Source organism: Chelmon rostratus, chromosome 21, assembly GCF_017976325.1.
Source record: "Chelmon rostratus isolate fCheRos1 chromosome 21, fCheRos1.pri, whole genome shotgun sequence".
NCBI lineage: Eukaryota > Metazoa > Chordata > Actinopteri > Chaetodontiformes > Chaetodontidae > Chelmon > Chelmon rostratus.
The window spans coordinates 2399731-2427205 of record NC_055678.1 but is presented as its reverse complement, the minus strand read 5'-3'; the positions used below and the strand labels follow the sequence as shown (position 1 = coordinate 2427205).

At 42.8% G+C, this 27475-nt stretch overlaps 1 protein-coding gene across 1 annotated transcript in view; it reads left to right on the top strand.

Moving 5' to 3' along the window:
* Positions 1 to 27475, top strand: part of aatkb (apoptosis-associated tyrosine kinase b) — a 49265-nt gene that overhangs the window by 13139 nt on the left and 8651 nt on the right. Inside the window, exons 2-8 of the mRNA XM_041963318.1 lie at positions 12072 to 12205; positions 18597 to 18738; positions 23491 to 23570; positions 24246 to 24364; positions 25300 to 25387; positions 26392 to 26525; positions 26997 to 27081. Of these exons, the coding sequence (XP_041819252.1) occupies positions 12072 to 12205; positions 18597 to 18738; positions 23491 to 23570; positions 24246 to 24364; positions 25300 to 25387; positions 26392 to 26525; positions 26997 to 27081 (782 nt within the window). The remainder of the gene's footprint in view (positions 1 to 12071; positions 12206 to 18596; positions 18739 to 23490; positions 23571 to 24245; positions 24365 to 25299; positions 25388 to 26391; positions 26526 to 26996; positions 27082 to 27475) is intronic.

The window sequence follows — 27475 nt, the reverse complement described above, 5'->3', positions numbered from 1 at the left end:
TTTCATTATTAATGTTTCATTAAATGAATCCTACCAACTCTGCTGCTCTATGGGTCTTTTTAGCCTCTTTTAGCTCATAGTACTTTGGGTTTTTTACTTCATTATCAGTCCTTACACACTTACACAAACACAACACCGGGTTTATCTGAAATATCTTTCAGCTTGTTTTGACCTCTTTTCTACCTCCTAGGGGTCAAACATTGATTATTACATTGCATTACTATTATCAGCATTATTTTTTTTTATCATATGTGCATTTTTTTATCTTCATTCTTGTTGTTATTTTACTTAAAATTTGCACATATTGCATTTACCCTATTTAACTAGTATTGTTAGTATTATGCCGATGTCATCTTTATAGTAGTTTGTAACTTTTGTTTTTGGTCAAGTATTTTATACTTCTTTCTAAGTGTGTGTTGAGCAAGTTGTACTACAACAAAGCAATTTCAGTGCCGGGATCAATAAAGATTTTCTGAATCTTAATCTAATGCATTAATTAGTTATGCTTAACCATGAATCAGCAGCCTAATGGCATCTATAATGACATAGGTAATAACTGCTATTACCTCCATGACAAAGCAAACCCACAGAGAACAACACAACTGCTGTACTTAGAGTGGAGGCACCAAGCTTTAGCTGTTTTCATTACAGGAAACCCACGCACACACACACGCAGCGAATCCCATCATCCCCAGGGGCAGTGATGTCACATGAAGATGGAGAGAGTGGAGCAGAAACAGTGAAGCAAACAAAGGAGTGACATTCATGTTTGTTGTGATGGGAGGTCAGTAGGAGGGATGTAGCTGCACCGCTGGTTCTCTCAGTGTTGTGACCTTTAACAGATCACATACAGATGTAGCCCGCTCTGTGGCCACACACACACACACACACTTAAAGCTGAATGCCACAGCTGATGAGTGAGTGAGAGGGAGTAAGAACTGTTTATCTGTCTCACTGAATGGTCATTATGGATCCTCTGTGAGTGTATTTGAAACTGAAATTGAAAGGAGAATAAAAGAAGGACAGCAGGAGGGAAGGAAAGAAAAAATCTTTATCAACAACAAACTAGAGAAAATACTGACGTGAACTAGGAGCTCAAACATTGCACTGAATTACAGTCCTTGAGCACGTATGTCTTTGGTTCTGTTCCGGCTGATGCGCCCGTCAGGTCCTGCAGGGAGCTCTGCGCTGAGGCAACCAGACCAGGCTGAGGTGCTTCCTGGGGAGGGAAGTGAGAGCCTCAGGTGGAAGCTGTCCGCTGCAGAAACAGACAGCTGAGGCTGCACTCAGCATACTGAAGCTCTGCCACAGGGAAATATCAGGTGGACAACACATCCGTGCACACGTTACACTCTGAAATAAACATGCTCCTGACAGCAGAAGTGCAGACGCAGGTGATCCGGAGAACCGTTCTCTTATTTGTACAAGGTTGCTGAACAGAGATAATATGGCTGCTCAAGGGAGACGTGTTTCATGGTTAGTTGCTCCGAATTACAGCTTCCTGTGTAATTAGGTTACAGTACGTGGGCTGCCTGCTTATATGGATGGAAGGTAGACCCGACTCCCACATGATATGAATACCTAATCCTCCAAATCCTTTGTGTGATGGGTCCAAACAGTATAATGTTATACTGTTCTGTAACTCCACTGAACGATCTCACTTTGGAGAGCAGCAGGATGAATGACGCTGAAAGGCTTCAGGAGGGGAAATGGAGGGTGTCGAATTCCGACACAGGAAGTGGTGACGTGTTTGGAATATACAGAAGAGAGGTGACTCTGGCGGCGTTCGTTCTGGGGGACGTATTGAGAGCTGTTACACAATTCAGCATTCACATCATATCTGCCATAAAGACGAGGAGCCAAGTGAGGGAAATATATAGGATGAGATCATTAGGAAACTGGCTGAGTGACTAAGTTTTAAATTTACTGACTAAACTGTCCAAAAGAGATCTGGTGTGAAATGCAACTGTTGTTACTGTGGACGAGCTAATCTGCCTTTTGTATAAAACTGCATTTTCTGAGTCGTCTATTTCTGCAGTGATGTCCTTGTTTCTTTAAAATATGCAATATTTTAAATGTAAAATGGGTCAATTCAATGGTGAATAGATCCTTTGGGCCTCCGTATAAAACTATGACATCAGATTCAGGCTTCTTGTTATAAGCAGGATTATTATTATGAGGAATAATTTCTCATTGCTGGAAACTGCTGTTGACAAAACAATGTCATGAAAAGACTTTATTTAAAAGGAGCTACATGTAGTTTCACTTGCTGAAGCAACAAAAATATCTTCATCATCATCCATAGGTGTCTGAATTGTTGCCTTTTTTAAGTCATCAGTGGTGATTTCCTGTGTTTCCCAGAACAATGGGCCTGAATTGGCTGCATTCAGCTGTGGGATGTGCATGTAGGTGGAAAACGACGGTGTAGAAAGATCAAGAGACTGCAGATAAAGCCTGACTGAATCAAAATCCTGCTGCGCTTTTCAGAGACGAAAACACTTCATGGAACCAGCACGTGGCTCACAAACTAAGCTAGCTCACAAACTCACAGATCGTCACATTCAGCAGGCTGCAGCTTCTCCACAGGGGAATTGTTCAGTCATTGCCACCTCGCTCCACTCTTGCTAACCAGCACCAACTGCAGGACTGGAAGGTTGTGGTAATAAAAGCTGAATTTGTTTGTGCTGTGAAACTCCAATAAGCTCTAATGCAAGAAATATTTTGACTTCAGCCACAGGAGTACAAATAATGGACCCTCAAATTATGCGCAGAGCTTAAAATACCACCTACAGCTCTTTACAAAACTCGACTTTTCTTTCTCTTAGAATCCTTTTTCTGTCCCAAGTTAAGCCGAAATGCTGGTGGTTTTATGTGTAGAAGGCTTATTTCCTTTAAGGTGTCAAGTTGTTCTTTGTCTTGGCACAGCGTCTGTGAGCATTAGGAGGGCATCTGATTTGGTCTGAAGGGGATTTGGGGGAAGCAGTCACCATGGTAACCAGTTTAGTTTTTTTTTTTTTTTTTTTTTTTTTTTTTTGCAGCCTGTTTTGAGTCAGAAGTGTCGGCAGCTGTTCGCTAACATTTGGTTGTGTTTACACTGAGATGACAAACTAAACATGCATCACAGGTGTCGTCTGTTTGTCTCGCTTTCTGTCTGTCTTGTGTCTGATGAAGAAATGACCAGGAGGACGATGGCTGCATCGCTTCATGTGCACCAGCAGATGTACAGCAGATTGGTTCTCTCTTTGGCCCCGAACACAGATTGTTCATGACCAGCTCATCAGCTTCATGCGGTTCACATGTGTTTGGCCCATATGGGCTTGTTTAACCATCTCTAACCCTCCCTCTGCCCATCTGTGTCCCCCCTGTCATCATCATCATCATCATCATCATCTTCAACCTCTCCTCTGTTGTTTTTTTTTTAACTGATGAGTCTTCCTGTTGTCATCCCGTCCCTGTTTCTGTCTCAGTGCCTCATGGAAGCATGGTGTCAGCAGTGTTGCATGGTAGCAGAGGACAGAGGGGGAACAATCATTTATTTTACCAGCGCCAGCATTTTTGTTGCAGTGTCTCGGTTGGCTGTTAGCAGGAAGCTTTGTCTCTGTCACTGGTTTGGCACACAGTAACACTCATGCATATCTAACATTGGGAAGCATCAATTGATTTTCTCCGTTCCTTAACTCCTGATCCTAATCCATACCCTCTGCAAAGGAGTCTGTGGTCATTATGTAGTAACACTTCATGCAGTAAAATGCTGCATTCTAACAAGAATACGAGTTAAAAGTTAGTTGAACAGTAGCAGTTAAAGGGAAGAAATATCAAACATGGATCGCTCTGTGCTGCATCAGCGAATCCATCGGTTCCTCCTCAGCTGCTGCTGGGCTGCACAGTGGCAGTGGGGATGTTTTAAAACGGCACTTCTGTGCACAGGGGACTCTGAACCTCCGCCTCGGTGGCGTCCTCTCAGAGCAGGTATGACGGGGGTGGGGATGTGTCATAAAGGATTTGTGGGCCATTCTGTTTACTGCTCTTGGATAATGTTGTGTGTGCAGCCTCTTATTCCTCACAGACAAGTGACCAAACCAGGACACAGTGTTAAAGGTTAATACACTTTCAATCAGAGCTGGGTGGTCGCTGCTCAGGATCTCTTTAAAAAGCCCCAGCTGTGGGACACTGGACAGAGCTGCGCTCCAAACATTATTTTGAATGTTCTGCCGCCTAATACTACAGACTGTGGGAAATATAAGTTAAAATTTCTGATACGTTTAGGACTGTGAGTTTAAATTACAGGATACTTCAGGAATTTTATTTTATGGTGATTGGGTTTGGCATTTGTTTACCAACTTACCATTAATGCACAGTATCATTTTTTTAGATAGATAGATAGATAGATAGACAGACAGACAGACAGACAGACAGACAGACAGACAGACAGACAGACAGACAGACAGACAGACAGACTTTATTAATCCCAAGCTGGGAAATTGCAGTGCAGCAGCAGCATTACACACAGTGAAATAAGTGAAAAATTCTGAAATAAGACTATAAAGAGCAAACTATACATAATAAAAATATCAAAATAGCGAGCAGTAAAAAGATTATATACATAATAATAAAATAGCAAAATAGTAAACAGTAGTAATGAAAAAGTATTGCACAAAAAAGAATATCTACAGCAAATGGCAGTGTGTAGAAAATAAAGTGTACCTTGACTGTAAGCATAACACAGTGAAAAAAGTTAAAAAAAATTGTGAAATAGGACTATAAAGAACAAACTATACAGAATAAAATATCAAAATAGCAAGTAGTAAGAAATTATATACATAATAATTAAAATATCAAAAGTAGCAAACAGTAGTGGTACAAAGTATTGTATTTTTATTTTTTTTTTATTCTGCATTATTATTGTGGTTGGAGCTCTGCATTCAAAATTCTTATTTTACTAAAGAAAAAAATCAAACTTTATGTAAACTTGTATTCATAGAGCATGATTTTTTTTTTTTATTTCATGTGTAAATGGAGAAAAAAAATCGTAATAGTTGCTGAGTTTCAGCTTGGCATGTACTACAGCTTTTGATCGGCACCTCACTTGACCAATTAGGATCTTCCGTGTCATCTCCACAGCCGACAATAGCCAATGAGAGTCTGCATTTAAAGGACGTGTCTTATTCTGTTCTGCAGATGACTGGCTCTTCGTACGCCAATGAAATTCCGAAAACGAAGATATGCTGCTTCAGTGGGTAGTTTAAAGCCAAATCAAGGAATTCAGAGCAAATATTGATATTACACTGGGTTTGAAATGATAAATATAGTAAATAGCCTTAATAAAAAGATATATAGCCTAAATATAAGTATAGATATAAACAGTAATAGTAGTAAAAAGTATATATTTTTCAAGGGACAGATGGAAAATATTCATTTTCTGTGGTATTGCTATCCATTTTTATTGGACTTGGACGATGGTACGGCTTCATGCTGTGGCCCCATTGTGTTTTATTTATCTATTTGTTATTTGTTACGTTTCAAAAGAGACCAAAACCATGGACGCGCTCCAATTTACTCAATTTAGTTTGGGTATGTCTTGGAGAAGCTTTTTAGGCTTATTGCACAGGAATGATAAGATGTTTTAAAATGTCAGTATCGGCACTTGTGGCAGGGTTTGTCCATTTATTTCTACGCCTGTTGTTTTATGGATTAAAAATTGTGATTTAAGGTTTTAATTGTGGCCCCAAAACCCCTTAAATATATAAAAAAAATGACCAAATATCCTCATTCCAAAGGCCAGACTAGCTTTCACTGCTGTAGAAACAGAAGAAGAAGCATTTACATGCACACATGTGAGGTTGTAGAGCATCCCTCAGCACTTCAGGCAGGCTGTTATTTTGTTGTCTGTCAGTGGCTGTCGAAGGTCTGTTGGTCGCACATCACTCACCTGACTGTTCACGCTCCGACAGCTGACTGTCAGCATTAGCCTGAGAGCTGAAACTGTTACTTCTGGTCCTGATGCAGCGTGCGGGGGGGCTCCTGAAACTCACAGTGAATACAATTGGCAGTGATGGCATGGACATTTTCACAGTGATTCTTAAAGATTTTCAGTTTGAGCACGTGTTCCAAAATACACGCGAAATGTTAATGTTTCCAGCAAAACAGCCTGCGGTTTGAAATGATCTGTGTTTTTAATAATGTTCAGGGATTCGTTTTCAGGGAACAAGCCAAACGAGATGAAGCTAGCAGTGCGAGTGAGCTCAGCTGTCCCCGGGTTGATATATGTGCAGGATGGCGACCTTTACAAGATGCTATAGGTCACATTTGCATCTGACATAAAATGTTCTTTGTATCCTGATTCTCTCTTTGCCATGTTTGTGTCTTAAACATTAGTGTGTATGTGTGTGTGTGTTTGTGTGTGTGTGTGTGTGTGTGTGGATGTCTTGGACAGAGTTTTGGAATTGCTATCTTAAATATATGCTTCTTACGTCCTTAATCACTGTGTGACATCTCTGCTCTGGCCGGTTTCCAGCCCTCCAGGTGCTCTCACCTTTCTCTTCGCTGAGCTTTAGATAATTTAGCTGTTGCGAGGACAGTAACCAGGGCTGATGATGGTTGAGGGGTGTCAGCAGTCCCCTGGACACCCTTCCTGCTGATTCCCCTGAGCTGGATATGAGCAGCGGGCACAGGAAGACAGCCAGGACAGAGCTGTAACTATCCTGGCTCTGACTCTGCTCAGACAGGGAGTTGTGCCCCTTCTGGATCACAGCTGCAGCATAAAACTGGGCATCACTCGCTCTGTAATGGCCATTCAGCTTATCTGAACGAAGCAGGCATAACAATAGTCACACACTCATCGCTGATGGCAGAATTACATCTGGAATCACCACATATAAAGCAATCACACCAGCCAATGTGGAAATAAGCGCTTATTTGTTGGTAGAGCAATTGTTTTATGCACTTTGCAGCCGCAGAGTTAGTGCACACACAGTGGAATGGCACATTCAGGCTGATAGCCAGGACATTAGCTTGTTAAGAGGGTTAAGAGTTTGGACACTTCTCATTGTGTCAGCTCGGATATAAATGTCTCACATGCCAACTGCACTGAAGTCTCTCTGACAAGCCGAGCCACAGTGACTCACACCTGTACTGTACTGCTGGAGCTCAGTTCAGACAGCTTATTGTTTGCTCTGCCATGAATAGGAAAAAAAAAATGCAGATTCACATCCTGTCAGTGACACAACTAACTGAGCTAGCACTTCCACTAGCGAGCTATTCCTTTGCTGTAGGTCTGAGGTCTCTGTGTCAATAAGTCTGATCCCCAAGTGGATCCAAGTGGGCTCATTATCATTTCTGATAACATGCATTGTAATGTACTTAGTTTCTTTACACAGGTTCTTATATACTGTAGATATGTGTCGCTATTCTTTTTAACCGCTGCTGGTCATCGATTGGTGGAGCAGAAGTGTTGGTCCTCTTCCTGTCTGGGTCTGCTCAGGTGCACTATTATTTTAGATCCACCATTTTCCTTGCATTCCTTTCTGCTCTGGTCTCTCTTTTATTCAAAATGAATGTGTCGGTCAGTTCTGGGGAGGTTTTTTCTGGATATTCGGGCCAGGTCCAAAGTTTTTAACCAACAAAGACCTGTGCACATTGTAGTGGTCCTTTATAGTTCAGTATTCCAGGAAATGTGCTCATTTGCTTCCTTGTTGAGAATTAGGCAAGGTTGATACCACTCTATATAATTGTACGCTACATATGAAGCTTAAACCTCAAAGGCAATTAGCTTAGCTTAGCATAAAGGCAGGAAGCAGGGAGTCTGGCTCTGTCCAAAGTTAAACGTCTTGTGGAGGCTAAGCTAAGCTAATTGGGTGCTGGTTCTAGCTCCGTATGCAGTGCACAGATGTGACCGTGGCATTGATCTTCTCATCTGACTCTTGGCAAGAAGGCAAATTTTCCCAAAACATTTAACTATTCATACGTCTCCTCTTGAGTGCATCTTTCTAAACTCACGCTGAAGTCTTATTAAATCTACAGGGCAGTTGGTATTCAAACAGCTTTACAGGCTGTGGTGGCGCATAATACTGCTGATGGTTTGTATATTAAAATCTGGAAATCCGGATGAAGCTGGCAGACAGTGTTTGCAGATCCACGCTGCAGCTAGCTGTGATTTTTCAGCCAGCTCTGTAAAGGCAGAACAAACACGTGAGGTTGTCACATAGACTCAGTCTTTACTTAACGCTGCAGTTTCTGGTTCTGTCTGCCCTCGGTTAGACTCGGAGCTGCTGCTCTTCAGCTTGCTGAGTCTCTGTGTTGAGTGCTGCGGAGGTTCTCCTGGGGGAGACGAGTGCACAGCTCTTCAGCCTCTTCTTCTTTCTCTGATCCTTTCTTCTCTCCTCTCATCTCCTCATGCTCGCTCCCTTTTCATCATTTAGTCATCAGGATGTGCCTCAGCCTCGGGAGGCTAAAAATGGCTACCACCTCTGAGCCGAGAGCTGTGCGGTACTCGAGCTGCAAGCATCAAGTAGTAAAAGGAGACAAAAAATGTGCGGCTCAGAAATTCAATCCCCTTCTTTCTCGTTTCACTGTAAATAGTGTCTTGTATTTTGTGTTTTTAATGAAGCTCTCAGGAGGGACATGTCCTTCTGAACTAACAACCTTTAGCGGGAGACATTTGTCTCTTTGGATCTGGGCTCATTACAGCTAAAACGAGGGAGAATCCTTTCTATTTCATTAAGACTAGCAGTCAATGGCATTGATTTTACACAGCTAGGGAAGAAAGCACAACAACAAGGTAGTTTGTGGGGGTGGGGTGTCCAAACCATTGCAGCCAGATACAAAGAAAGGACGTGCTATTACCTGCTAGATAATGATGCTGTTGTGCAATTGCCTAATGGCCCAATCACACCTGTATGGCAGCATCACATGACTGCTCCAATGTATTTAAAGGATCTCTTCTGCTTTACTAACTGCTGTACTAAGCTGTTTTCTGCGTCTGTCCACATTGTACCTCTCTGAGTCCACTGCAAGAAGCTCAGTCATAAGATAAGATATTAATTCTTTCTCGTACACTCACTTTCTGTCCTGCTGAGGCAGACGGAGGGTTTCAGGTGAAACAAAGGTAAATAATGTATGAGAATACGTACGTTTTGAGATAATCCCATGAAAATGCCAAAACCAACAGTGTTTTCTGACTCAAGACCGTTAGATCTGACTGAAGAGGTTGCTATAAATATTTGAAAGTTTTTTTTTTGCGAAAGCTGGATTCTTTCCTTAGACAGACAGAAACTGTAGTTTTTAAAACTTTACTCAGGCTGGAGTAAATAGTTTTGTGGGAGGATTTTCAGATGTTGATTGGCTCACAGGAATACGACATATGAGGGTTTGGATACTCACAGAATACATGTTAATGGGATCAATTCAGTGCTGCTTTTGGTCTTTTTCTCTCTATATATTTTTTTAATATTGTGTAAATCAGAAATCTCAATGTTTGATCAATTATGTTTGTACCCTCAGTTGTTCAGTTCCAGTTGTGCTGGACATTTCTGACATGAAGTTATTATAGACCAGGGCTGTGGCAGTCATAGGATTTGCATCTTCTTATAATAATAATGTACAAATGTCTGAGCTGGGCTTAAATGCTCTGTTTTCATCTCGACTGACCTGAGTGTGTCCCTCAAATATTAATCCCGAGCTGCGCCTCCAGTCATCCTCTCCCACTTGTGCTGCTGGGGGATTTGTTAGTGAAGTGGTTTTAAATAAAACACAACAGAGTCAGAATATGTCTCTCTACTCTGTAATTACCCCCCTGACAAATAAAGAAATTAAATCTGAATCTTCTTGTATTGCATTTCAAAGCACTAAATGGTTATTGACTGATTTAGCAAGCTGGCTTTTTCCTCCTCTTCCTCCCACTCGGCTTCATGTGGCATCGTGTAGCACTTTTTGTGAACCTTTTTGCTGGACCACTAGTTTTATTTAGCCCCGGGACTCTATGTTCCAAAAACCCTGATCTTGCCAGCTGATCCTGTATTTAACTGTTAAATTTGCATGTTTTTTTTTTTTTTTTTTTTTTACGTATTCTTTCCTACATGCTGCCAGCCGGCCTCCTGAACAACAGTGTTCGCACTCTGTCCAATTACACTAAGAGCTCGATACTCACTCAGAGCCAGTCGCACAAGCTTTCAGGGGATCAGCACAAACTGGCAGCAAAAATGACTCTCAGTGCTCGGTTGAGTGTGTGTGTGTGTGTGTGTGTGTGTGTGTGTGTGTGTGTGTGTGTGTGTGTGTGTGTGTGTGTGTATGTGTGTGCGTGTGTGTGTGTGTGTGTGCGTGTGTGTGCGCGTGTGTGTGCGCGTGCACGTGCATGCAGAGCTGGGTGGCACTGTTGTTGGCAGGAATCGGTGTGAGAGATTTACAGCTGAAGGCAATCCTGCATGGCTGTCCGTCCAATCTGTTTCCGTGGTAACCGTTGCATTTCAGAAGCCGTCGCAGAATGAGAAATATAAATCATCCTCTGCTCAAAAATACCCCCAAAGTTGGGAACAAGATATTATTTAGAAGAGTGGACAGCATGCACGCAGCACACAGAGAGGACGATTCAAACCATCAGAGTCTGAAAATTGGCTTTACTGATCCAGAATGAGTCTCTGAGCAGGGGAGCGAGAGAGAAATTATGCCTGAGGAAAATAACTCAACACAGAAATCTGCACTGCTGGGCTCCAGATGCAGAGCGAGACTGTGTAAATATTGTAAGTAAACAGCATTAATATTTTATCATTATTAGAATTGCATCTCATGTTTAATTAAATCACCAAATTTCTTGTTTTGCAGATAAATCACATTTCAAAAACGATGCATTTATGGCACGTGGGAGGTGTTTATCATATTCCTCAGCACATGTGGTGCCTTCAGGGTGTTGTATTTCATTACCCAGCTCTCAGTTACAGGGGGTTGCATTTTGCAGAGTTTAGTATTTAATGCAGCGTTCCTGTGGCCGAGTGGTCTAAGAGAATCACAGCGTCCAGGGTTCGACTCCGGCTGGGGACATTTCATGGTTGCATGGTCAACCTCTTTGCTTTCTCCCTGTGTTTCCTGTTTGTATTCTGTCTCTACTGTTACTGAGCAATGAAATAAAAAATGCTTACAAAAAGTTATACTTGTTATTTGCTTGATGTTTATTTGTCCAAAAGATCACTTACTGTGAGAGTCTGAGGAGTCTGCTGGAGTTGATATGTGAGATTCCTTCAAATGAAACTACTCTGAACCCAAATGTGTATTATATAAGAGAGGTTTGACCCAGTGGAAGACATGTATTCTGTATGCAAATGTGCTATACAGTACCTGGCTTTCCCAATAATATCATAATTTTAAAATAATCAAATCTGAGTAAAAGCATAAACAGAGAAAAAATGATAAGAAAAACACTCAACAAGATACATTCTGAGTTCATATTGACTGCAAACACGTCTGTCATGTTTATCTCAAGGGGTTGTGCTTTGTCGTTTGCAGCAGTGACACATGAAAAATATCTTCCTGCCCCCTGAATTCTCAATTTGTCCCTTTTATTTGAGTAAAACACATTAAAGTGAACTAAATTGTTTCCATGAAAATCACTTTCACGGTGCTGTTTTACAGTCGTGTGAAAGATTTGTGTCTGTTGCCAGGTGAAGGTGACAAATCAACACATGCGTTTTCAGCCTGTTTTTCTGAGCAGAGGTGTAATGTTGTTGTTGTTGTTGTTGTTGTTGTTGTGTGCTGGATGAATCCTACAGGGCTCTGATGTTTCAGAACATTTCATTTTGAGCAAAAACATGATGAAAAGCTTCAAATCAAACATGTCAGTGTCTCTAAATGGAAATATTATCTGCTGGGAGAGCAGTCAGTTCGTGAGCTGCTGTGTAATATGTTAGAAATGATGATAAATGAGATTCCTCCTTTTTTTATTGTTGTAATCTGATTTCTCTCACATGTCAAACACGCATTAATTCGCATTCGATCACATTAATGTTCACACAGATGATCTCATACTGGAGTCTTAGGCCTCAGCTAATATTCTGTCTGTCTGTAACTCTTGTGGCGTCCTGCAGATGGCGCTCCGCTGAGTGAGCTGTCCTGGTCGTCGTCCCTGGCTGTGGTAGCCATCTCCTTCTCGGGCCTCTTCACCTTCGTCTTCCTCATGCTGGCCTGCCTCTGCTGCAAGAAGGGCAAAATCGGCTTCAAGGTGGGCGTCCGCTTTGAGCGGCAGAACACCATTTCTCATCAGCTTCCACATGAAACATAAAAGGATATGAGGCATGAAGACAAGCTGACACACTCTGCGACCCCCCACACACACACTCATTAAATCATATGAAGTTTTTATGGAGTCTTGCATAGAGATGTGCACTCTAACTGCCTTCCCCCCCCGTGAGCGTTATTGCAAATGGACTAAACACAAAACGTTCCTCGCTGCCTCTAAGTTAGATGTCCATTATATTCAGTGCACAAGGTCTCCAGCCAGTAGATCGAATATCAGACAAAGGTGGAAGAGACTGTGTTTCTGGAGCGGCGGAGGCCTGCAGCTTTGCAGGACCGTCTTGTGTCGTTGATTTAGACCCCTTTTCTGTGCGGTGCGCTGAAATGGGTCACGGCACCGGAGAAAATAGGACAGGCAGCAAGGAAGATGGTGTTTGTCTTTGTGTGTGTGTGTGTGTGTGTGTGTGTGTGTGTGTGTGTGTGTGTGTGTGTGTGTGTGTGTGTGTGTGTGTGTGTGTGTGCATTGGAGGAATGGTGGGATTGTGCATATGACTGAAAAAAGTGTCTGTGTGACTCTAGTTCAGTAGGTGTGTATGTACGTGGACATAAATGAGCGCGGCGTCTTCCTGCTGCTGCCTTCATGTTTAAATGTTTTCTCTTTACATTCAGTGTTCCTCACTAAATCTTATTCTATGTCTTGAGATCATTTCCCTCTTTACAAAACATTTGCAAAATAGATGTTTTTTTTTTTAATTTACATCCACGTCGGCTGGCGGCTCTTTTCTTCCCGCCTCTCGATGCCACGTTGCTGCTTTTCTTATAATCAGCAGCTGTCCAACAGGCTGAAACTGAGGGATGCTGTGAAGCTTGCATGCGTCACACAGATCTGCATCGCCAACCCCGCCGGTCGGCAGAAATGTGCGTCACATCGCACCCAGTGCTTGTGCTCGTACTCGGGATGCAAAAAATGGGGATCCTCTCATCAAGGACAAACATACTGATGTTAAGCAGGTGTCGTGTACGCCAATTAGATTAGCATGTTAGCATGTTAACATTAGCTGATTAGCAATAAAGGCAACACCTTTCATACAGGAATTGCAGCTCAAAATGAAATCACATGTACTAACTGAGCGCGTCACATAGGAAAGATGGAGAGTAAGACTCGCTTGTTAGTCAGTTATTATTAGGCAGATTAAAATATTGACCCAATGATTCCATGAGATGAAATATGAATTGATCACATTACAGTTCATCCTCTGGAGGCCATGAAGGTCAGTACCAGAAAGAAATGCATCAGTAGTTCTTGATGTCACTCACTGTGAATGATGCCATTCAGAGAGTCGTGCTGCTCAAACATTCTGCTTCTATCTTTCTTAACATGAAGATTTTTAACTTTTCTCTGCTTTATATAGTTTATATAGATTGAACGTCTTTTTGCCTTTGTCGGTTGGGCAAACTAAAAATCTGAAGAAGTGACCTTTGGCTCTGCAAACTTATGAGACCAAATGAAATATTTTATCAAATAATCTACAGATCTGCTATCATACATCGTACGTTTTGAAAGCCCCCACTGTGATTCATGTTTCTGTGCAACACTTGAAACTGTCTAAAGAACATGATTTATTCTTCCGTGTATTAATTCATGTTGCCTCATTATGTAAACAGTTGACATAATTCAAGTGTCTTTAGAGGGAATGGCAGAAACGTTTATGCTGCCGTGACACTGTGAAAAGAAGCAATGATTTAGCCTGACGGATGATTTTCTCACAGAGTCAGGGACTCTCTGCAGCCTCGGCCTCTCGGTCTCAAGAAACACAGGACTACACTGATTACTGAAGTGTCTGTAGCAACATTACATAACATCCTGTTCGTTCTTGACCACTGTATGTGTTTAGAAGTGCACATCATGAGTCGCTGTCAGGCTCCAAAGAATAGGCATCTATCAGAGACATACAGTGCGTTGGATGGGCCTCATGTCTGGTTTGTGTCTTTGGCGGGTCGGACCACCCAGCTCGGACCTGTCGGGGTGTGTCTGAGGAAGGGGCCAGTGTTGGAGGAGGGGGAGGAGAGGGTGAGAGGGCGTGTGGAAGGGCATACCCATGAGCCCGCAGTGCATCCGGCCTCAGGGCCCCATCTGGAATTAGACACAGCCTCTCCCAGAGCAGGAAGAGGGATTTCAGGAAAAAAAAACTTCAAGAGGCGACGAGAGAGACAAGCTCTCTGTGTTTTACAGACAGTGATGGAAAGACGAGGAACTTCCTCCGACAATCCTCACTGCTGTAGTTTGTGGTTTGGACTTGGTTTCAGGGTTAAAATGCTAAAAGTTTTCAGGAGGCCTGGAGCCTTTTCTCAAGACTTTGTCATTGCTCACATTATGTGGAAATGTAGAAATAAAGTACATTCTGACCTTTGAAAAATTCTAGAATTCTTTACGCCACAAAAAAATTGTGTGAAAAATCTTTTTTTTGCAAAAAAATGTTACTTGTAAAACCCCAAATTGTCATTGATTATGAACGTCATCACTGATTTTAAAAATATTCAGATATATGTTAATTATCAGGGACCTTTAGAGGTGCTGTCTTGTGGATTTTGTTCATTTTCGACAGAACCAGGCTCTTTCCCTGTGTTTCCAGTCTTCATGCTAAGCTAAGCTAACTGGCTGCAGCCTCATACAGTATAAAGGGATGAGACTGTTTATTTCTCAAATGTCAAACTATTCCTTTAAAGAGAGAGAAAAAAAAAAGCCAAACTGAAATTTTCAGCCACATTTCAAACCCAATAATCAGCGGAAACGTGTAAAATGTAAAACGCCTTCATCATCCCTGTAATCCATACACACCCCTTATTAAATCCTCATTTAAACCAGAGGGGACTGAGGCACAAAAGCAGCATTTGGGGCAATAATGTTCAAGAACCTCATTCTCAGATTTAAGGTTTCTTATTCCCCCTTAATTTTAGTATGAAAAGATATTTTAAGATATAACAATAAGGGCGCTCTAATCTAATGAAAGTAAAGCTTAAATGTAAATTGACCAACAAATGTACAGAGATAAAATAAAGTAACTGTAGTCAGTTTACGGTCAGAGGAGGAGTTAAGTGTAAAGGTTAAGACTCGGGTTTAAGTTAAGTTAAGATCAAGTCCTGTAGTCACGAAGTTTAAGGTCAGGTTCAGAGGTCAGGACTGACAGAAGTCAGTGGACAGTCCTCACAAGTAAAGAGTTAAAAAGCGTGCGTGTGCGTGTGCGTGCGTGTGCGTGTGCGTGTGCGTGCGTGTTTTAGTGGGGAAGGGGACTGCCCTGCAGATGTTCTTTGGCTTTTGGGAGTGAGAGAAAAAGGGAGGAAGAGAGCGAGTGATGTCACATGTATAGTATGTGACCCCCCTCTACCCCCCACCCCTCCTCCCCCTCCCCTCAGCCCTCCTCCCACTTGTATTTTTCTCCCTCACATTTTTGAGGGGGCTCAGTTTCTCCCCCACGAGACGACTACAGGTTTGGTCTCGCCTGTGAACTGGGAGATGGTGCTCCTCCTCCTTCCTCTCCTCCACCTCCCCTCCTCTTGTTTTCTCTCCCTCCATCCCTCCAACCCCAGCAGATCCTGGGGACAGTCAGTGGTCAGCTACAAAGCCTCTTCCTCCTCTTCCTCCTCTCTGGACTCAACAATCAGACTCTCTCTGCAGAGTGATGATGCCTTTTTCCTGCAGCCGCTCTTCCTGGCACCACCATCCTCCCGCCGCTCTGCACCCATCACACAAATGGGAACCCTGGGGGGCTGCTGAGCATGTGTGTGTGTGTGGGTGTGGGTGTGGGTGTGTAAGAAAACCAGAGAGAGGTTGAGATGCTGCAACCAAAGCTGAGGGCGTGTGACATGTCATCCTCACCTGTGGACTCTGAGGAAAGGTAAGCTAGCTGGCGATGCTGAGGAGTCGCAGAAACATTTCATTTTTTAGTATTAAGATGGAAACAGGGATTAAAAGGACAAAGCAAATGTTGATCTGTAAATATTTTAGGATGTTTATTGGGCAGTTTTCTGACATCACTTCATATTATTTATATATCACGTATCTCTGCTTTGTTTTTCTCTTTTTAAGCATTTTTTATCGAGTGTCGATTAGTGGATCAACTGAAAAAACAACCTTATCAAGCAAAAATGCCAAATATTCTCTGGTCTCAGCTCCTCAAAGTTGATGATTTTCTGCTTTTTTGTGCGTTTTAAAGCAGTGGAACATCTTTGAGTTTGTTGGCCCAACAAAAGAATTAGAAAACGTCACTTTGCATTCTAGGAAATTGTAATTGATAAATTAAAAAGACATGATTTTGAAGAAATTCCAGTATCTGCAGGCTCAGTTTTGATGCTTTTTCCTGCAGGATGTATGTGAAATGAGAGATGATATTGTTGTTCTAGAAATGCTGCTGTGTGTGTGTGCGTGTGTGCGTGTGTGTGTGTGCGTGTGTGCGTGTGTGTGTGTGTGTGTGTGCGTGTGTGTGTGCGTGTGTGTGTGTGTGTGTGTGTGTGTGTGTGTGTGTGTGTGTGTGTGTGTGTGGATTTGCAGAGTGAAACCACATGTTGAATGTGAGGGCGAGGAAGGCCGTGTGAAGATTTGGATCTGAGGCGGAGAGAGTGATGTGTGTGTGTGTGTGTGTGTGTGTGTGTGTGTGTGTGTGTGTGTGTGTGTGTGTGTGTGTGTGCGTGCATGTGTGCTCGCATTCTTGGGGGACAGGATGGAGTGAGAGATGGAGGTGTTTATGTGTGTGCATATATGTGTGTGTGTGTTTGTGTGGGTGTTGCAGAGGGCTGCAGCAGGTCACATTTTTCCAGTTTTGGGACCCTGCTGCTCTCCAGCTCCCAACTAAGGGACTTTTATTCTGACATCCGGTCTGTGGATGCAGCCAACTCCCTCCCCTCTCTGTCCTCCGCTCCGTCCTGTGATATGTCTCTTCGTTCAGCAGACAGAAGGAATCTTTCAGGAGCTCCTCACTGCTCGTCCAGCCCAGGCCTCAAAGCAACGAACAGACACAGAAAACGCTTAAAAACACTCAAACCTGCAGTGTGCTTCAAAGGGATTTTCAAAAACGTACATAACTGTGACTGACAATGATTTGGCTTTTTTCTTTCAAAATGCTAATGATTAAACAACAGCAACCACAGTTTAAAAAAAAATAATCACATGGAAATGAATAAATCTCATTCCACCAGCAATAACAAGCAAAAGCAATAGTTTGTCACTTCATGAAAGATGCTCAGCACACTGTGTCGAGCCTTCAAATGAAAAGTAAATAGAGCAAGAAAAGAAATAAAATACACGTATATGTCTGCCGTCAAACTTTGGGCGGTGGGTTTGCAGCCCCCAGCCAGTAAAAACGTGCAGCGTGTGATGGCGGGACTCTGAGAATGTAGACCAGGTGCCAGATCGTCAGCATCCGTGACTCAACCACTCATCCAGCTTCCTTCACACGGAGAAATGTCACCTCTTCGCTTCTCTGTTACTTTAAGTTGGATTTCATCTTTGTAATTAATTTTGAAGCAGTTGCTCTGAAAACAGATGCTCGTCTCCTTTATCCACAGTTTCTTTCAAGCAGAAAATGATGGTTAATACGTATTCGAACATCTCTGTTGCCAGCGGTGTGATCAGGCCCTCGAGATCTCTCGTGCCAGCTCTAATCTCTCTTTGCCACTCGGAGATGTGAAGACTCACTCATCAGTCTCCTGCTTGCTGCCATTCGGAGCCTGAGAAGCTGAGAGCTGGATCAGATGGCAGCTTATAGAAGTGCAGGAAATCAAATGAAAAGCCTTTTTCCCCCTTCTCTCTATTTTGTGGATAATCTCACCGTCGATATTAAAATATTTGAAGATATATTGCAGAGTGAGTCACAGAAGCTCCTCTCTCCAGGCTCTGCACGTTTCCAGAAAGCATCTCGGTACTAAAATCATCAGGCTTAATTGTGGAGTTGAGGATTGAGATACATGTAATCAAAGTACAAATAATCTTTGGATAAATCCGACTGACTTTGTTTACGCAGCGATGTAGCAACCAGACTCACAAACAGCTCAGAGAAACACTGAACGGGGCCAGAACAGCTTGCCTCAGTTTATCTCTGTGCTGCTTCAGTGGTCGAGCCAAAGCATCGTCAATATTTGGATTGTGTTTTTACGTAACACTTTTTACTTATGTATACAGATGCACTCATATCCTACATACTGCATGAGTAGATATGCATCCTTCAAATGATCTGCAGTGCTCCTAAAGGCAGGCGAGGGCACGCTTGTGAGGTTTCTGTCCAATTTTGCATCTTCATTTCCTCGCACCTTGCAAGTTACCCAGCCCGGTGGAATGTAATGTCCCTATGCATGACCTTTGACCTCATTTATTTGTTTTCTAGGAATTCAAGAATGTGGATGGGGAGGAGTACCATGCAGATATGTCCACCTTGGCCTCGCCGGCCTCCCAGGGCAGCCCGGACGTCTACATCCTGCCTCTCACCGAGGTGTCGCTGCCAGTCGCAAAGCAACCTGCTCGATCAGGTGAGTCACTTTTCTTCAGTTCACTTTAACCCACTGAGCTCGACTCCAACGGTGGATCCATCTGCTGTAAACGGACCCGTGTTGTGCGGCCAAGCAAGTTATAAACCCACAGAAATGTGAAATTTCATATGTCAAAGTTTCCAAACGGAGGAAATCAGGTTGAAGTTTGGAAATAAAAACAAAATGATTCACACAGTGAGAATATTTCCACATTTGCCTGAGTTTTAAAGAATCATACAGGGATATCTAAATGGAAAATTGAGTGATCAAGAGGTTAAACTCAGTCCTTCAATTCCATTTTCCTTTTTTTTTCACTCTGTAAATCTTTGAAATCCCCACAGCATGTTTAAAAAAACGTTCAAGTTTTCGTGCTGTTGACGGGATAAAATACTGTACAAGATGAATGGGTGGTCAAAGAATATCCAATCATGATATCACTTTTGATGGTTTGTCAGTGCTTTGCAATTTAGGCCTTCAGTCATTTGCTGCAAACTGATGCAAGCCTTGCAACGGCTTTGTAAAAGTGCCAGAGTTTTACAAATGCAAGAACATTTCAAGGGTGTGAGAGCGATGTAAGAGCAGGGAGAGCCGTGGCGTTATCTGGCGTCAGTCAAAGTTTGTCCCCGGAGTGAACACCGCCCTGATGCTGGCCTCAGTCAGCTGGGCCTCCACCTATCCCACAATCCCTCGCTGCAGGTCCCCACAGAATGAACTCTGTGCTCTTTAACGTTCACTCTCTCCCACAAACATCTGCCTGTTGCATAATAACGTCCAGGCGGCCAGCCTACACTGCTGCTTGTTGGAATGTCAGGCATGTGGGAGCACAAAACCCCAGTGAGAATATTCCTCTTTCCCTCTGTCGCTTTCTGTCCTTCTGCTGCTGTGTGACAATGGCGCTTGTTGTGTGTTAATGGGCCAATGCTGCCTGATAAACTTATGACGCTGGAGTGTGGTAGCACTTAATGGATCACCCCACGCACTTAACCCAGTGATCAGTCTTCATCAAAGCTCAAGTCGAAGTAATTTTTTATGTTTTTTTTAGCAGTATTGAACCACGCAGATCCGTTTGGCTTTGAGATAACAAAATTAGATCAATACGAGGATTAATTAAAGGATTCATGCTTATGCAATTTCATTTGTGTTGCTCAACGCTCTGAAAAAAACAAAGTTCCTGTTCAGAGAAGTTTCAGAGGCAGATATCTTAACGTAAAATGAGCACATGAAACCACAGATATCTGCATGACTTGACAACAAACTATTCTCTTGCTATGTTCTGTGATTTGGGTAAACTGGCCCTTTAACATATGCTTTGTCTTCTGTGAATAATAGAAACCATATGAGTAATAGCAGAGGTCAGGGATTCATTACTGCACCTTCAGGACTGCCTCGCCCAGTGACATCATCAGGGGAAGCAGATTTTTGTTTTTAATGAAAACTGGAATGGCTGAAACGGATCCATCTACTGTACCGAGATAACACATTTCCTTTCTTATACTTTCTCATAAGTTGTCTTATTATTTGCCATTTAGCTGTATTTCGTCTTGACTATCGTAGCTGAAGTTGAAGTTTATTTGTAGAAAGCCACTGCAGGGTGATAAAATATTAAACTAAAAAGCTAAACTTTCAGCTTCAGACTGAAAGGAAGTACAGAGCACAGACACTACAGCAACAGAGAGGCAAAGAAAATGAATATATAGTTATATATAGTCTTGAGGTTGTTTTCAAGCAGACTCAGTGTGGGTGCAGGTCTCAGGTTTCGAACCTTTAAAGGTTTCTGAGCGCTGAGCCAGATGTGGAGCTGAAGTACTTATGAGAAAGTTTGGTTTCTTTCAGCCAGTGTTCCCATCTCCTCTGTCATCCTGCTGAGCGCTGGGGCTGTCAAAAGACTATGTGGATAGGTGGAGTTCCTAATGAGACACCAGTACTGTAAGAGCTTGGCTCGGTCTGTGGCCCGGCCCTCAGGACCCGCCCTAATGCAGCTGTTCTGTGCTGCAGGCTGCACTGCAAAAACTAATGGAGCTCACACCCACACAGAGGAGACATGTGAGTGGCTACACACATGTGGAAACACACACAAAGAGCCACATCTGAGCAAAAACAAGTCCAGTTTTCATGCTCAGAGCACACGCATGCATGAAATCAGCTGAATAACATCACACTATCACTCACATGCATCAGCCTCTACATCCTCACCATGCAGCCATTTCTACTTGAGCTGCAAAACAACAATGGACAAACATCGTAAGTGAATTCAATTGACTGTCCAAAGACAGCGCCAGGGCTCAGCACCTCCGCAGAGCTCCGACTGGGATGCATTGGACTGGAAGAGCATAATGGGAATTCCATTAGGTTCTGAATGATTTAGCCGCTGTGCATCTCGCTAAAGACTTCCTGGATACTGTAGCGATTAAGCTAGACGCATTCAGAAAGAGATGCTCAGCAGCTCACAGCTTAGAAAAGACCAGACGGTGCTGTCAAATGGAAATTGAGTTAGTGTATTCACTGTAAAGAGATCCGAGAAGTTACCGTGGTAATCCAGATATTTTCAGTTTGTTGCAGTGGTTGTTTAAAAAAAGGGAACAAAGCAAAATGAAAAGCAGAAAGCTTCTGCCAGTGCTGCGCTTCTAATAGACACATACACAGTGACAGACATGAGATACATGCTGGAGACTGCTTTCATGAGTGGAAGTTGAGTAATTCATGAAAGTATCGTTAAAATGTTGAAAACATCCTGTATTATAATGTTAAGAAATCCTAAAAACAAAAAAAAAAGGGAAAACAAAAGCAAAGATTCTTTGAGAATTGACTTTTCCTGCAGCATTTATCATCTTCAACTCATTGTTGGATCAGCATTATGAATATTTGAGGTTAACATGATGGCGTAGGTGGGACCCGCTGCTTGCCACTGTTATCAGTCCATTCCTGTGTCATGGAGCTGGTGAATAATAGCCCCAGTGTGTACATACTAACTGGTCCTAACTGGTGCCATGCTGCCCTTAGCAGCCAGACAATGGGGGTCATTCTGCCTTGGTCCGGAGAGTGTGAGTGGGTGCAAGGAATGACCAGTCTGTAGAAAGAGACAGGGGCGTCCAATATGGCCTCCACACAGTGACTGGACTGTGTGGCAGTCTGGAGGGGGACGACAGCACCACAAAGACCCTCCTGTCTGCATCTACGCCCAGAATCTAAGTGTCATCGTGGGAGACCCGGAGAGAAAGGAAGGGATAGATGCTGAGGGGTGAGAGATGGAGGGGCAGAGGGGGGGCGCCGTCAGTCCCGTTTCATGTGGCTGAGCTGGGACGGGTCGGTCAGGCGTGTTCAGCGAGCAGGAAGGACTGAGGTCATCAGGGGATCAGACAGAGATGCACCAGAGGGTCAGAGGACAATCAGACAGGCCGATGCCAGAGTCGGATCAATACAGAGTGCAGCTTAAGAGTGGAGTTACGTTGTTTACTCAGGGACGATGGGCAACGTCCACTGGCACGTTCGGACAGTTCATCTCAGGAAGGGTTAAGAAGGATCGATTGGACAGGCGATGGATTCTGCAGTGGCCACTTGAGAACCTGGAAATGGTGCGTTCTGCCGTGTTTTGCCGTGTGTTTTATGGTTCACCTCTTTATGAGTGAAGACTTACTGTGTCGGTTTTTCCAACAAATCAGCTAATATTTATATTATTTATAATATTTATAATATTTCTATTCAGCAATTTAAAGTGAAATCTGTTGGTAAAGAAGCATGTTAGCATTCAGAGCTGTCTTTGTTCCGACTGCAGGACACGTGTCTGACGTGTCTTTTAATTCACGTTCACCTTCTGATGGTTGTTTCGTCTGACGCTAATGAAAACACTGCTAACCTTGATGAAGGTTGGCCTCCTCTTCAGTGCCTGCGTGCCACCCTCGTCTCTAAAAAGCAGAGGAGACTGTTTGGCAGGGGACGAACCGACCCTGAAAGGATGTGGAAGGAAAACAAATGTGACTGAAGCTTTTCGGTGAAAAACTTGTGGATGTCTTACGTTTCTCAAACCTCTTTTCTAAAGATTAGAGATTTAGTTTTCAGTGCTGGTTTTGTTAACTAGTTTTCTGCAGCAGATGATCTTCTGTATTTAAATTAAAACTGCTTATGGGAGCACATCAGTACCAGCTGAGTCCTGCATACTTGACGTTCTTGCTGAGTAATTCCAAATGTACGTCACACAGTTATAGATTTTTTAAACATTTCTTGATATATTGTGCTCTTTGTTCCAAGCAGCCATTTGTTTCCAGTCATTTTCATATGGTATGAAACTCAATTAGCATTGCTAATAGCTTGAGCTTGCTTCAGCAGTGTAATCCATCAGAGTGAACAATCAATCCTGCATTAATATTTGTCAGTGTTGAATTATTGTTGTGTGGTAATGCATCCTAAATCTGGGATTATTTGAAAAGCCTGTTTGGGACTACGTCACTATCATACTGCAGCTTTGATCAAACTGAATGCAGACGTGATGTTCAGTGAGACCGATTTAAGTTTGCTATTATCGTATAATTTCATGTCACGTGGAGATGAAGCAGTGGCTTCCTGGACTGACGGAACAAATATGTTCTGAAACACATTATTATGGTTTGCAAAATAGTAAGCTGTCCTGAAGCGTAAAGTGATGAATGGCTAAACGTGCCAAACCGCTGGCTTTGTAAAGACCAATATCATCATCAAGAGTCTGATGGTGGAGGATTATCCATCACTCTAACACCACCTGTTCCTCTTTTCCTCTAGTCCAACTCCTGAAGTCCACAGATCTGGGCCGCCACAGTCTCCTCTACCTGAAAGAGATCGGGAATGGCTGGTTCGGGAAGGTAAGCCCACTTCTGACATTTCAGTCCTCGTAACATCCTGCTGGTGGCTTTGACAGTCTGTCCCTGCAGCCACCTGCCAGGTAGCTGCAGCAGCAGTGAGTCTCACATCACGGTTGTTAGTCTTTGCTGTGATCCCAGCCGCGTTTAGAATCGTGTTGGTTAAAAATGGCCGGCATGCTGAGTTACCTGTAATGTCTGAGTGTGTAATGCCGACCTGCTCCCCCTGCCTTTGATGTCCGCTTGTCCCAGAAGCGATAGACGTAGCCCTTGAGAACAAATTTCACGCTGGTAAAAATGTCACAGTAAAGGCTGAGCCATGTGGAGTGTTTTTACAACCAGATAACATGTTGTTGTCATTCTCTCTGTTTCTTTGTCTGTTTCTCCTCCTTTTCCAACTCATACTGTTCATTCATGAAAATACATCCGTCCTCTCCATCCTTGTGTACCTTGACTGGGTATGTCCATCTGTGTGTGTGTGTGTGTGTTTGTCTGCATTTTTCTGTCCCTTCACCGTCTTTGAATTCTCTTCGCTGAACTCCTGCATGACTTCTTTCTGTCTCTTTGTCTGTCTGTCTCTCCCGCTCCATGCTTAATGGGTTTGTTTTGGCTTGAATGTCTGTCTGTCTGTCCATCCGTCTTCCCCGTGCATATATGTCTCTGTCTGTACTGTTTCAGGTTCTGCTCGGGGAGGTCAACACAGGCCTGAATACCACCCAAGTGGTAGTGAAGGAACTCAAAGCCAGCGCCAGCGTGCAGGACCAGATGCACTTCCTGGAGGAAGCACAGCCTTACCGGTACATTTACCTGTGTCACCTGCTGGAGTTCTTCTGTCTGTCTGTCTGTCTGTCTGTCTGTCTGTGATCACTCATACATTTACTGAAGTTCCGTTCCATCCATCTTGAGGTCATGAAACTGTACTTGAGCCATTCTGGGAGAGTTTCTGAGTTACTGCTGACTCTGCAGATTCACATTTTACATTCAAAACTTGAAATAAGCTCAAAATATTCTTTTCTTCCTCTTCAGTCCTCTGTGTTTTCATTTTGAAGTCATTTTTTCTGAGGTTTCATTGTTTCAGTATCTCCAGTTTGGGGATTTCCATTCATATAAAACAAAGGAAGGGGCCTTCAAAACGAGCACTTTTACTTAGTTCAGTATATTTTACGGCCACTACCCAGATTCCAAAAAGTGTGAAGCATAAATGAAACCAGAATCAATCTTCTGAAGTGTTCTTGAGTTTGTGGAGTAATCTCCTTTATCCAGTCATGTGTTCACAAAGTTTCCACGATGCCACTTTCATACCCAACCATGATGCTATCACCTGTTACCAATCAACCTGTTGTTGTCCATGTTCCAAACAGGTGTTTTTGGAGCATTAAATATAATGACTTTATGCTGTTTTCAGTTGAGTTTATGTCAGACAGGATTAGCAGGTTATCACATTCTGTTTTACGATCTTATGTGTAGAAGAAATTTTATACAGATTTTTTTTTAATTATAACTTTTTATATGACCGTTCAGTGCATAAGTTAAATAATTCTTAGATGCATTGTTTAATATATCTTTAGAATTTCTGTATAACAATTGAGTAATTTTCACAAAAGCTTGCAATATACTGTCTGATTTTCCTAATTACTATGTAAACGTGGGTGTTTTAAGCATGTTTTGATGTCATAGAACGTCTATGTTGTGCTGTGATCTCACGCTCTTCCCCTCCTCCTCTGCTCTCTAGCGCCCTCCAGCACCATGCTCTGGTGCAGTGTTTGGCCCAGTGCACTGAGGTCACTCCCTACCTGCTGGTGATGGAGTTTTGTCCACTGGTGAGTATCCAAACCCACAGGTCAGGTGTGAGGAGAACGGCTTACAGTATGTGTAAAAGAGATTAAGAAACATCTGAAGTTAAAACACACAGAGTGCCAAGTAGATTAATCTGAAGGAGTGCTGCCACCACCCTGCTGGGTCCCCTGTTGGAAACCTGTCATTTCATTGAAGGATCTTAATATTAGAATTAAATCACTGTGGTGTAAATGTGCCTTTGCCACTGAGTGTTTTTATATTAGGCAGTGGCACATTTGATGCATGAGGTGTATTGGAAAGATCTACAGTATGAGAAGCTCCCGTCAAGGTTTTTGACCTTTAAATTCAAAGCAGTATATCCTGTAACTCATTCAGTACATTAAATGGATTGGAAGCTTCCTGTAATATGTAGTGTAGATTTTTTTTGTTAATTACATCTGGTAATAAAAACATTCTTGGCAGCTGCTGTAAATATTTGGCAGGAGAGCCCAAAATTACCCACAACTCACGCTACACCGCTCAAACTGCAGCCTAAAGTCCACCATCACCTCCACAGGATTGTAGATTGTAGATTTAACACTCGTATCTGTGGTGATATTAAAGTAATCAAACATCTAAGAGCTGGCTTCCTGCCTCCTCACTCCACAGAGTAGGTGAAGTAAACTGGTGATGCTGATTCCATTTTTGAATGTAAATATGGGGTTTAAGAGCAGAAGTACTTAACCAGTGAAGACAGAAAATGTGCAGATATACCTGAGGAGGAACGTCTGTCAAAGAGACAATTGTAGTCCAAAAACAACTTTAATTCCGGATTGGTCTGTTCATCCAAAACATTTCAATTGTACATATAAAGCTGGAGACACCGAGTTTATTGATTCATCTGGTGCACTTCATGCAGGATTCCAGGAGCCAGATTTACATGAGTGAACAAGAAATATGTCCCACAGCACAGTACAATGACGAGACTGCCCCCCAGTGGTCAGAGGTTGTGACATACAGATCTTTTATTTCTCTCTGCTGCGTCCAGGGGGATGTGAAGGGTTACCTCCGAAGCTGCAGGACTGCAGAAACCATGACCCCAGAGCCCTTGATTCTTCAACGCATGGCTTGTGACATCGCCTCAGGACTCTTACACCTGCACAAACACAACTTCACACACAGGTAGCGAGCAATTCCTGCTATTAAAAGCAACACACATGTCAAAATTACAACACCTGGCCCAGTCAGTGTCTCGTTATGGTCAGTAAAATCTGCCTTTTTCTTCTCGGTTGCTTCCTGGAACAATATCCTGGTGCTGCCTGAGTGCTCCTTACAGACTCCAGCATCAGTGATTTTGTTGCAGGCGGTGACCCCTCATCTCCAGAACAACTCAAACATCCACTCAGTCTGCACCACCTTTTCCAGTGACAGGAGTCGATGTTGATGTGTGTTTTCAGAGGCAGCATTGTTGAACTAGGCCAATTTTAAAACATTATTTCATCTTGCAATCAGCCGGTGTTTCTGCATGCAGGGCTTCTAAATATTTTATGTAGTTTGACCCTCTTGGAATGTTCTGGTCTTGTTTTGTATGTTTATGAATAATGAAGAGCTATAACAGCTGTTTTCCTCCTCCACCACCCCATTTTTCTCCAGCGACCTGGCTTTGAGGAACTGCTTGTTGTCTGCTAATGTCTCAGTGAAGATTGGAGATTATGGTCTGTCCCACACAAAGTACAAGGTCTGTTTCTCTGGAAAGACAATGCACACTGTAATATATGCAAATATAAGCAGTATTACTTTCAAGTAAATGACTTGATTAGTTCACAGTGTTTGTCCGAAATGGAGAAAGAAGTAGATACAGGCACATAGAAGCAGCTGATCCTAGTACAGTCAATACTATCAATATGCAAACGCTGAGTGGATGAGTGCATGAATGACTTAATGAAAGAAGCTTGTTAATGAGTTACTGTCCCTCAGGTGCTATGCATCTATATAAAGATCTAGCATTTACTCCACCCAAGTGAGCTTCAAGATTTCACAGATTATTTCACTCCCCAGAGCTCGTTTCACTTGTTTAAGAATATTGAATTGAAAGTATGATTCACTGATGTCCTCACTGTCCGCCTTAAAAC